General features: G+C 36.8%; 1 protein-coding gene across 2 annotated transcripts in view; it reads right to left on the bottom strand.

Moving 5' to 3' along the window:
• Window positions 1–12,513, bottom strand: part of LOC117431501 (SH3 and PX domain-containing protein 2B-like) — a 46,420-nt gene that overhangs the window by 8,670 nt on the left and 25,237 nt on the right. Inside the window, exons 5-9 of one of the 2 annotated variants that reach the window (XM_058996259.1) lie at window positions 8,906–8,997; window positions 3,631–3,656; window positions 2,766–2,801; window positions 1,203–1,337; window positions 547–648 (exon numbers count right to left, since the gene is read on the bottom strand). In XM_058996259.1, coding sequence (XP_058852242.1) covers window positions 547–648; window positions 1,203–1,337; window positions 2,766–2,801; window positions 3,631–3,656; window positions 8,906–8,997 — 391 coding nt within the window. The remainder of the gene's footprint in view (window positions 1–546; window positions 649–1,202; window positions 1,338–2,765; window positions 2,802–3,630; window positions 3,657–8,905; window positions 8,998–12,513) is intronic. The other variant, XM_058996260.1, reaches the window with a different exon arrangement.

A 12,513-nucleotide genomic window follows, 5' to 3' on the forward strand; every position in this document is an offset into this window, starting at 1 on the left:
GCAGGAAGTAAGTAGACAGGAAGTATGGAGCTCATTAACACTGGCAGTGTAAGGGTGACAAAGCCCCAAGCCCATGTGGAAACTATAATGCAGTATTTTCCATTATTTGGCTTCAGTACTCATCTGGCCTTTTTCATAAATGTGTCGTACTGCACATTAAAAACAAAAAGTTTACTCAAACAATGTAAAAGGGGCAGACTTGTAGAAATTATTAGGCCTATGGTTTTTATTATGAATAATAATATTATTATGAAACAAAAGACTACAGACCTTTATCACAACTTATTCTAAGACTTGGAGAAGAGCTGGAATTTATTTGAGCATTTTACCACATCATGTAACCTCCCTGGATTACTAAAAACCACAGATAGGTGCTTGATGCAATCCAGGATGATTCCTTAGAGTTGTAATATGCGCCATACAAGTCAAATTGTGGCTTATTCTGATGGGGTATCTGTTGATTACATTACCCCTTTAGACACCTGTCTAGGCCCCTGTCTAAACTGGTAATAAATGCAAGACAGGAGGCATGTTTTTTGCTCTTACCTTCGTCAGCTGGCATTGAAAAATCATCTGGATCATCCTGAGCCTCAAGACATGTAGCTGGGACCCAACCCTGCTCGTCATCCGAGCTCACAAACCACCACCCTGGAAAGAAAAGGCAGCAAACTTAATTGCAAGCCACCATTCGAATGGAGGATGTGAAATCTAAAGGGATTTTTTAACAGCTGCAGAAATTTCCCACTGGGGTATGTACGGCATTATGTTTGGATGGCCCCATTGCTTGTTCAATGCGTTGAGGGCTCAATTCAGTTTATTTTTTGCTAGAAAAATGGCAGGTGTCGTTTGGCGAGCCGCTGGTATTTTAGAAAATTACAAATTAATTCAATAAGCAGACCATTAATTGATTCATAGTTGATAATCCAAACACATGTATTCACTTTAGTTAATTGTGTTTATTTGTAAAATGCTTTTTTCCCCCTAATCTGCCATTAATTGAATTGGGCCCTTTGTTTACAAAATTAAATGTCATAATAGTGCCTGCATTTAGATGCAAAGAAAATAATTCCAGTATGGTATATGGTATACACAAACCAATGCTTATAATAGACCATGTCATACATGTGTGGCAAACTTAGTGCATTACAGTTAATGTATTATCTTGACACACCTTCAGAATAAGCAGAACCCAGTTCCCTTACCAGACTCATTCTTCTCTATCACTTCCACCACCTGTCCAACACAGAGACTGACTTCTGAACTCTCTTGCTTCTTATAGTCAGTCACAGCCACATACTGATCTAAAAGAAGGGGGTCTCCAGCAGTAAGATCGCCCGCTGTAAAACAAAGCACGACGGGGTTAACAATTTTGAACTTCACTTTGAATGCTGGTCTACCTCATCGTTATCATCAAGTGGCGTGTATCAAGAAAGAAAATAGGTTTGGAGAAAATGTAAAGATGATGGCAGAAAAAGAGGGATTAGCAAGACCCATAAAGCTTGGAGGTGTTTGGGATCGAACGAGTACTAGGGTATGTACATGGATTTAATATGTTCACCAGAGAGGGCTCTATATACAGTAAAGTGAAGCCAGGTTGCGACTCCTTTGAGAATTGTTTAGACAGTACCAGAATGTCTGACAGTGATAGCAAACCAGTGACATCACCATTAAAATGTTACCACTATGGAAATAGAATAAAAGACCAATTCTTGACCATAGCAAACCACCACAAATCACGAAAGCAAACAAACATTTGTTTTAGGTGACACTTTATTATACGGCTTTTCTAGGGAAAAGGTCATTTGTTTTTCATTATGTTTGCTCTTTTATATTTGTTTACAACTTGATCAAAATATCTAGGTTTTAAAAGTATCACGTAGAGTCAAAGTTCAACATTAAATTGACTGACATCCATTCATTGTGTTTCTATACACCTTGGTACTGTTTGCAATTTAACAATACATTTGAAAAATAAGACTATCAATAAACTCAAGAAACAAATCTATTTAAAAAAAAAAAAAATCTCTTGAATCAGACAGTAAGTCTATTTTTATATCAAAACTAACAGTTCATCTAAACCACGCTGTCACCACACAATGCAGCGAGATCACCAGGTAGGAGTTTCACTGCGTGTAACAGCGCAATTATAAATAGAAACAGCCTGCCTTTTTAAAATGGAAACGCATGTTGCTTTAAAATGTCTTTCTTTTTTTAGACATAACGTAACAACAACAACATCTTGGAGGCGTAAATATGAGTGTTCAGTAACAATTCGTTTTAAGGTGCTTTTTATGCAATTGGAAGTTTTATTTTAAAAGTTTTAAAAGAAAACCTATGCTAGAATCTCCCTTCAGGAAGTGAAATCACAAGAAGCTATGCCTCTCCCATTAATTTAAAAGCCATTAGCAATTATATCATGCAACAATTATATGATTTGTCGTGTAGGGGATGAGATTGTATCTTCAAAAAATGCTTTTCAAAGCCCAAAGATTATGTAAGTGATTTTTTTTTATTTTAAATGGACAAGATTTTATTTAATTCTCTTACCAAAAGAGTGCATCATGGACACTGGCCATGCATGAAACCACACCAGAGTGAATGAGCATAGAGTTGACCATGGCTACTCCCCAATTGGCAGAATTGAATTTTGGGGTTTTTGTTTTGTGCTGGATTAATCCTCACAGGCCGAATCAGACCAAATAAGCAATAATTGTTACGCAGAGACAGTGAAACGAGAGCAGGGCCAAGCAAGTGTCTGTTACTACCTCTCTTTAGGATAGATGTCGCTCTCTTGACAAGCCCTGATGAAGGAAAATGAATGAAAGCAAGTGTAAGGAATAATGACAATGACAGGACAAACGTGAGATGATTAGATAAAGAAAATTAATGATCCGACAAAAGGCTGCAACAAGGATCTTAAATATTGTATTTCGTATGATTTTTTTTTTTTTTTTTTTTTTGGAATGCAATTATTTATATGTTGGTGGTTCATTATTAACATTGTCTCATATTCATAAAGATTCTTAATGAACTTCGTTAAGCTGATAAGATAATAAATGACTTGCTGGTTATGCCATACCGTATACCTGGTTCCTCTGCGACTGTTCTTCATTTGATATCACTGTTACTAATTTAATGCTAACAGATTTTTGTTTTGCAAAATGAAAACTACATGTGTCAGGATACCATACGGGAGCAAAAAGCCATCACAGCAGCCAGATGGCGCTTTTGTCTTTGGAAGAAAGAAAAAATCTGACTAATAAAGAAATCTTTTAAAGTTACTGCCAATAGAGAGAAAATTCAAAGGCTGGATAATATGTTAAAATAACAGCTTCAATTTAGCAAAGTGTTGCAATTTCTCTAATGTTTAGAAGACTGGTGAAAAAAAAGAAGGAATCACAGTTTGTGTTCGTTTAAGTGGGGTTTACAGTCCAATTGTCAAATACATGCTCTTTATGTAGTGTAGCTCAGACTGAAAGCTCAAGGGGGCCATTACAACTGCTCAGCCCATCAGTACTACAGAAGCTTTAGCAGAAGCTTCCTGGAGCGTGAAACTGTCTGTTGGAAGGGGGGGCGGGGGGTGATTTATAAGAGCCACGAGATGAAACGCAGGTTTTAAAACTGCCTTACCAGATTTCTTCTTTCCAATTGGTTCCCTGTAAATAAAAAACAAAAAGGTTGAATTGATTACTTTCATATTGTCTTATGAAGAAAGGGCCATGGTAGGTTTCCAAAGAGATTTGCCCATGTGACGTGGGGATGTATAAATCTCCACCTGTTTGATGTACTGGTATCTGGAGTAGCCTTTTGGCCCCACAGGCTTCATGTTATGGAGTGTATGGTTTTCTTTATTATGTTTATTGTATTCCCAATTAAGCTACATACCTGTAATGACCCATATTGAAACTGATCATTGGTTTAGTGCCGTAAGGCAGGAACTACTACTGCTGTTCTATTTGGTGGCATTAAATAAATTACTACTATGACAACATTTGGGGGAATGTGATTGACGGCTTAGATCCCCGAGGTTTTCCTTGAGAGGCTGTAAGAGACTGTTTATGAGTCTAGCATTCAAAAGGGATCAGATAGTATTCTAGTGATTTTATGATGCCACTTTCAACCGTTCAGTTTATTTCGCCACTAATTTGAGAAAACTGGGTAGGATAAGTGGTAAGCCTGTTAAATGGTCAATAAGATTTTACATCTTTTCCAAATGACTGTTTTTTTTTTTTGGCATTTTAAATTGGGTAAAAAATACATGCAAAATGAGCTCTCAAATGAAAATGTTATGGTAAGCAAAACCGCCATTTCAAAATGGATACATTATCAACATTAATGGCTCTGTGTTAAGATTTGCAGATCATGTGGGCGGCAGATACTCTGCAAAGCTGATCATGTAGGCTTCCCTGCATGCGTGTTTCCTTAGCAGAGCTGTGCAGCTCACTTCGAAATTGGCCAGATACTCTTGTTTCTTTTTCGCTATTAAATTCTTGGCCTAATCACATAAGCTTTGCTATGACAACCTTGTTACTACCACTTCACTCATAACAAATAGAACCCAGCAGGAAAGTACTGTAAACTCAAAGCAACTCCAACCATCTCTTGGGAAAGCAACGTGGCAAAGTAAGCAATGCTTGCTTTAATTTTGTTCGAAGCCTATACAGGGCAATGGAAAAATATACTATATCAATACACCAGGGCCATGGTTTTAAATTTAGCCCAGGCTCCAGTGCGAGTACTCAGATCTGATGGCTGCAAAAGATCTCAAGTAAAATTAAACTTACACACACAAGCCAAGTCTCCCATGTTGGAGAACAGCCCCAGGATTAAGAGATGGTGGGAAATGTAAAAAACACATATAAATGCATTTTCTTAATTATTGGTGGGACATGAAATTCCATGCAAGTCTGGCTTGACTAAAGCAACCTAGCAGAAGTCCCAGAAGATCCCAAAACTCCTCCTTAATGCATGTGCCAATGGGTTATAAAACTGAAATCTGTCTTGTCAAGCAAGCCTCAACATCTGTAATTGTACAGCGACAAAAAAAAAAAAAAAAAAAAAAACGAAAAACTTGGGCGAATATACTTCAACTCAAAAGATATGGAATAGTGCTTACCATATTGAATTCCGGAACCCTAACAATGCTTCGCGGTGGAATCAAATTTACAGCAATAAACTTGCTAGCATGATTGTAGGTTGTTAAAGGGTTTCCTGACCCTCTTTTTGAAAGAGCATTCCAAGTTCACCGTTATGATCTGTTCATCTGTCTGCTTTGCAGATGTGCAGTGGTGTATATCCAGATGTATTAAAAGATGATGAACGTTAAGTGCCTTGTGCTTGAATTCTGTACACACCATCTTAACTAGACCCACGTATTCCATCACATATGTGCAAAGCAACAGTAAGCCAAGAATGGTCCACTCCAGGTAACACGTTCCTTACTGAAGAGCCTAAACCAGTGGTCAGATTTTAAAACCATTCGACACGGTAGTTTGAATTGTCAGGCATTGGGAGTCTTGCATACTACTTAAATGTACTTGGACATTCAAGAAATACCTAACATAGAAGCACAGCATCCACAAAATTAATTGCTTCAGCTGGGTTCTTAAAATTAGTGACTCCAGCTGTTTATTTTGGATGTGGATAAAGTACAATGGTAAACTTCCACTTAAGCACAGCTGTATTATGTTAATCAGGCTCACAGTTATATTTACCATACTTCTTTGAACCACTGAAAATGAAAGAATGAACTTTTTTTCACGATCCAGACTTTACATTCAAAGTAAAATCACCAAAAGTTCCATACAGCGTATATATATATATATATATATATATATATATATATATATATATATATATAATTTTTTTTTTTTAAATGTAAGCACATATAACGCCTAATCAATGTAGTAGCATATATAGTTATAAAACCAAGATATTTGAAGTGCATGACCTCTATCTGTGTGATGACGCTACACTCCAATAAATGGACGCCGTTAACTTCTGGATCAATAGAAATTAAAGTTACTTTGTATTATAATGATTTCTCTCTCGGACAAATATTTGGCAAATCATTTATACTATACAGCTGGTGCCTATACTTGTACAGCAGGCCAGTAAAACACAGCCCTATCTCTATCTATAAAGTGAAAAAGTAATGGAATTTAAAATCATAAATGTGAAACCTGCTTTGATCTGTTGGTTATTTGTTTTTTCTCTCTTAAGTATGTGATGCTATTTTTTTATAAACATTTTTGGGACTATTTTCCTCAAACTTTTCTCAGCAGAGGGTACCTGATGAATCATTACAAGTTCAAGGTCAATCAAGGTTTTAAAGAATATTTTCTTAATAGCGATAATGCCCTATCAAGGAAGGCTCTACCACACTGTGGTAGAGCCTTCAATGGTTCATGGTTCAATGGTTCAAAATCGACAGGCACTATTGCGTAATTAAAGTGGCCAGAGGTATGTAATTTCACATGTTCTGTTTATAAACACAGTATATAAACAAAAATATAACAGTTGACTATGCTAGAGGTGACTAAAAAGCAGTCCTTACTTTAAATAACCCAAGAAAATGTGAATCATTGAATGAACACAGATGCATTGCATAGACATGGTGATTGTAGCACGCAGGTGCAATGCAGCAATGTATTTTATGATTATTATACAGGGCTCTGCTTTCTTTCAATGAGCTGCTAATTTAATTCTCCAGCATATGGAGTTTGACATCACTGCCAGCACCGCAGATTTACAGGCAGCAGTATTTCACTCTTTTAAATTGCTAAATGGAACCTGGCAAGATATCAAATTACAATGGCTAAAATTAAGGGAAAGCTATAATCCAATTATTATAAGGAAAACCAAGGTCGTTCTTGTATTAGTCTACCTTTAGAGCAATGGCAGACAGTGTCAATCCTTGGCACAGTCTTCCTATACGCTCCCTACAGAAATCAATAAGCTTAAGCAGACAGCAGGAGACATTAACAACCCCAGCTGAGCATTGTGTCATACTTTTCCAAGGACTAGGGTTTATTCTCCTCTGTGGTATAAGATACCTCTTCTCAACAAATACAGACACGAGTCTAAACAAACTGTACTGAATTAACCAAGGATGGAAATACTATACACAAATTCCTTCTTTCTAAAAGGGGATATTATAAAATGGATGTGCTTTAACACATTTCATATTGATACTAAGTTGCAAATGGAAATCAGTTCTGTAGGATGACAGTTGTTAATTAAAGGGATGTTGTTTGCTTAAATAATGTTGTGCCACACTTACTAACTATTCCAGCAAAGACAGCTACTGAAAAGACTTTTCAAAGCAGATTTTGGGCAAGTTAGGTGAAAATATTATGAAACATTGCTTTTTAAGTCAGGAATATAAAACACAAAATAATGCCATCATTAAAACACCACATTTTAAGGCACTGTACATTAAAGATAGTACTGACGCTCTAACTGTAGTATTACATTACCAGATATGTTATTATTATTATTTGTTTATTTAGCAGACGCCTTTATCCAAGGCGACTTACAGAGACTCGGGTGTGTGAACTATCCATCAGCTGCAGAGTCACTTTCAATTACGTCTCACCCGAAAGACGGAGCACAAGGAGGTTAAGTGACTTGCTCAGGGTCTCACAATGAGTCAGTGGCTGAGCCGGGATTTGAACCGGGGACCTTCTGGTTACAAGCCCTTTTCTTTAACCACTGGACCACACAGCCTCCTGTAGCATAACTTTGATTGTTTTATAATACTTTGACAAGTTAGTTGCAAGTTCTAAAGAAGTGATTGTTCAGAGTTGTGTGGTCTGTTGAATCAGGCAATATCTGGCCCCAGGACCCCGTCATGAATCACTGTACTTTGAAAAACCAGCACAGTACATTATAATACATGATTGCTGCATAGCCGGATTGACTTGTGAACGTCAGCCTTGAACTGGTGAGCTGTGTGTGCTGTGGTTTCCACAAGAAGCCATTTATAAAGTTGCACAGTGAGAACAGACTGTTATTTGTTAATCTCCACTTTGAAACTTCTGAAGAAATAAGCTAGTTTTTTTTCCCCAAGAAGACCTAGTTCACTCAGTTTAATGTCCAAACGACTAAACATGAAATCACTCCAAAAAAAAAAAAAAAGAAAAAAATCAAAAAGCTTATTTTGTACTTTTAAGCTGGCATGTATTCTTTGTGATTTATTAGTGACAAAGGTTTTCTACAGGACAGGAAGTGAACGTGTTTTTTAACGCAAGTGTTGTTCTGAACTTCAATACTAGTGTAGTGTTTGAAGCTGCTCTTAAGGGAGAATGTCCTCATTAAACACCTTACAAAACATCAGAAGTACTTTAACTTGATTACCTACACATAACAGTCTAACTGAATTACCTTAACAGCGACAGATATGCCCTAAAATGTATAAATGTGCAGTTTTGTGACTATTATAAAAAGAAAATAGTTATATCCAACATTTCTGTCAGAGATTTCAAGCAGACCTTGAAAAGCTGGGTTAACTTGTTATAAATGCTGTACTTTTATGGATGAAATGTATTGGATGGTATTATTAGGGATCTTTTTTTTTTTTTTTTTAGCATCCTATGAAGAAAATGCATTGAAGTAGTACTGGCACCGCAGCACACTGCATTGAGACTGTCTGATTTTTTTTAAAAACACAGCAACAAACAATACCACTTCCAGGATTCAGATCCATTCATCATACATACAAACTGCTTTACCAATCTGGATCAATCAGGGATCAGCCATCAATGTATCTGAACCTTTTGTAATAAGTAGGTAGAAACCATACCATGCAAATGACTGATGTGTGAAAAGGTAGAGACACACGCACAAAGTACTGTGACTCAGACTATATCATTGCTTAATGTAGGACGTGCTTAAATAAACATACTCTTTGGGGGGATTGATGTCTTCAGGTCTGGTCTCAAAGAACTGGCGAACCTCTTCACACTGAGAGATGTAAACTGGCAACTGGATAAGAGCCTGAAGAAGGGAAAAGGTTAAAGCGGCACATTTCTAACGATTCCAATGCAACAGCAGGTTTTCCTACACAGGATTAATAAAAGTGACTACAACTCGCCTGACTCGCACTGATTCAAAGCGTTTATTTACTAAAATTATTATTATTATTATTATTATTATTATTTCTTAGCAGATGCCCTTATCCAGGGCGACTTACAATTGATACAAGATATCACATTATTTTACATACAATTACCCATTTATACAGTTGGGCTTTTACTGGAGCAATCTAGGTAAAGCACCTTGCTCAAGGGTACATCAGCAGTGTCCACCACCTGGGATTGAACCAACAACCCTCCGGTCAAGAGTCCAGAGCCCTGACCACTACTCCACACTGCTGCCCTAAAATCATTACTGTTATTGCAGTTGGCTTGACAAGCCATGTGTTTTTTGTTTTTTTTAACATTTCAATCAACCCACATTGTTTCTATTATTGATTACCAGCAAAGCAGAGTAGACGTTTCCTGTTCTAATCTAATTTTTAAAAGGTCATCCAATGTTAATGTTGTTGAAGGAAGTAGCTCATAGGGCGGTCGGTGGATGGGTGCATTTTAGTAGGACCTATTTAAAATATACAGGAAGTTAACAAATTACAAAATTAATTTGAGCAGGTTTCTGGTTTATTCACAACAGTAAGCATTTTCTGTTTATACCATCTAAAAAACCCTTAGCTCTTTTACAAATAAATAAAAAAAAAAAACCCTCTTGATTGATATTTCCCTTTGAGTTATTTTCACCAAACATTTCACAGTAAAAGGGAACTACTGTAACAGGCTACTCAATTAAATGCAATCTAATTCAGTTCTGAAACTTCCAACTAAAATCTCAAAGGAAATATTATAAATAAAGAGACCAACCATTCATGTGAGGCTTGTTTATTATTTATGTAAAAAAAATAAAAAAGGTTAAAAACTAGTTTAGTTAGAAGCTGCAGTGATTCTGAAGGATTTAAAGTGTCACAGAAACAAATTATTAAAGTCTGTAAAAGTCAGAGCAGCACAAATTCAGAGCAGACTGTGTTCTGTAGTATGCTGACCTAAACCAGGCACAATGCTCCAATGTTTATTGGATAATTAAAGCTTTTACTTGATGTTTAGGGGCTGTGGCGAAACGCCACGGCCACTGTGAATGTCGTTCCTCTTCAAACTCTACAAACTACCCAATAGAAAAAATGTGATTTAAAACAAAACGTTACAGTGAATGCATTTAAGTCTACCTACTGTGCCTTCTTGTTTTAGACAAAAAATATAGTCTAAAACAATACCGTTATCTGTTCAGTGACCTTACTTACTTAAAAAATGCTAGGTCATTCCCCATGTGGTCATTTAAGATTAAATTTAGGTTTTGTGAAAACAAAAGGTTGTGTCAGCTGTGTATTAATCATCCGTTTTTCACTGTTCTTTGTTGAATATAGACATATTTTCCCCAATTTCAAGTTTCACTAGAAATAGCTTTGTTAATATCCCAATATAGCTACACATATAGTAAAAATAAATAAATAATGTTAATGCCTTTAACGTTACTAAAACATCCCTGAATTTAAGACCGATACAGAACACTGCAGAATAGAGCAAGCCTTTAAAGGTGCTGTAAGATTTGGAAATGGTTTTCAGCCTGCTCCTCTAATCCATTAGCCACGCAGCACTGTACAGTGTAATGAATTGATAAGGTCAGCTTGCCTTCAAGGCACTTGCTAAAAATATGACCAGGAAGTGTGACACACTGCAGAGCCACCCTTGTCTACATGATTCATAGATTCTGTTCCTCATGGCAACAGTGTTGTGTTTAACAGTGTGCACTGAACGGTATTGATGCTAATATCAACCAACAGCATGATCTGAATCCCTACCCCCGGATAATATTAGCATTCCCCTGAGAGTTGAAGGCAGAGGACAAGCATTAATGCAAATTGACTTTATTAGTGTATCTTACAAGAAAGAGCATCAACCTAAATGTGTGCAAGTGGAGGACAAAGAGACACAACAAAGAATACAAACCAGCCCAAATGACTGGACTTCAGAGTTTAGTTTACCCTTTTAACAGCCAGCCACAAAACTCTACTCTTTAAGTATTGGCTCAAGAAACAGGAATTACATCACTGTACCCTTCTGTATATTAGGAAATAACCTAACCTACAATATCATTATCTAACCAGTTTCATTATTGTTTCGTTTTAGTTTATTTTATATCATAATGTACCTTTTATTAAATAATTGAATTTACAAACACAGATATAAACTGGAAAGTCGTAAGTTCAACCAAGGATAAGTAGTATAAACCACTGCAGCTGGGCATTCTGACAGGTAATAATGGAGTTTGGAGTTATTCAAAAGAAATAGAGGCCTAGCTTAAACAAATATTGCCTCGAGACTGTTAGCCAACACCCATTATTAACTTCTGTTATCGTTTTATATTAACATTGACTGTGCTTACACTTGAAAATCTTCAACAGTCTATGCAGTATTGTTATAGTGCTAAAATATTCTCGATACATGGCACTAAACTTCTGTATCTTCTAGGCGCATCTTCTCAGTGTACTGTAGTGCATCCTCCATCTCTCTTCCTAGCCCCACACACTAAAACAAATAGGTTATCCACTTAGATTAGAATCCCTCCAATGTGACATTGGGTATCATTGGTTTTGAATTTGGTAAGCTGCTGGTTTTGGACATTTTTTCTTATAATAAAGTCAGTTTTGCTTTTGTATGTGCTTCAAGGAGCCCACAGCTTTGAAAACTGATCATATGCCAGCTGTTCCCTGCTAGTGCTATTTGCTTGCAGGTTCAAAGTAGTTCCTTGCCAGATGCCAACAAATGCAACACTCAGGTGGCAACCCAGGTAGAGACAGAGTTAGGAAAAAACTGCAAAGAGACAGTTAATATGCAGGCAGTGAAAATCTATTATTAACTGGATTTGTGTTTTAAAAGTTACAAGTCCATCTAAACTCTTGACAGCACTTGTTGAAGGAAGCAGAAAAGCTGACCTCCCTCCCCTCCCCAGGTCTTACGTGGTGCATCACAACCTAGCTTTGATCATTAAATCAAAGCCTTTGGTTGGGGGAGTTCAAAGAGCCAGCAAGGGAAACACATTAACCTCAGACTGAATGCTTTTAATGCCACACCATTAACTCAAGCCAGGGGTGGAGAACGTAAGGAGCATTAGTGAAGATCCAGGGTGTAATACAATCCAGTGGCCAGGTGGCCAGTGACATAAGAGGCCAACAATTAACTCCTTTACCTCACTGCACTGCCACTGCAAAACCAAGCTAATATTCAGAAGACTGTTGACATATCACACAAAATGTAAAATAGCAATAACAGACAGACAATAAAACAGAACCACACTGAGATTAAATTTTTTAATCCTGCTATATAAACATATTACTTGATTAAACCAACTAATCAGAAACCAGAATTCATGCATACAGTAAGAAGGTCACTGTTGCAGACCAGCTGAAAAACTTCTTAATGATGGCTC

Source organism: Acipenser ruthenus, chromosome 22, assembly GCF_902713425.1.
Source record: "Acipenser ruthenus chromosome 22, fAciRut3.2 maternal haplotype, whole genome shotgun sequence".
Taxonomy (NCBI): Eukaryota; Metazoa; Chordata; class Actinopteri; order Acipenseriformes; family Acipenseridae; genus Acipenser; species Acipenser ruthenus.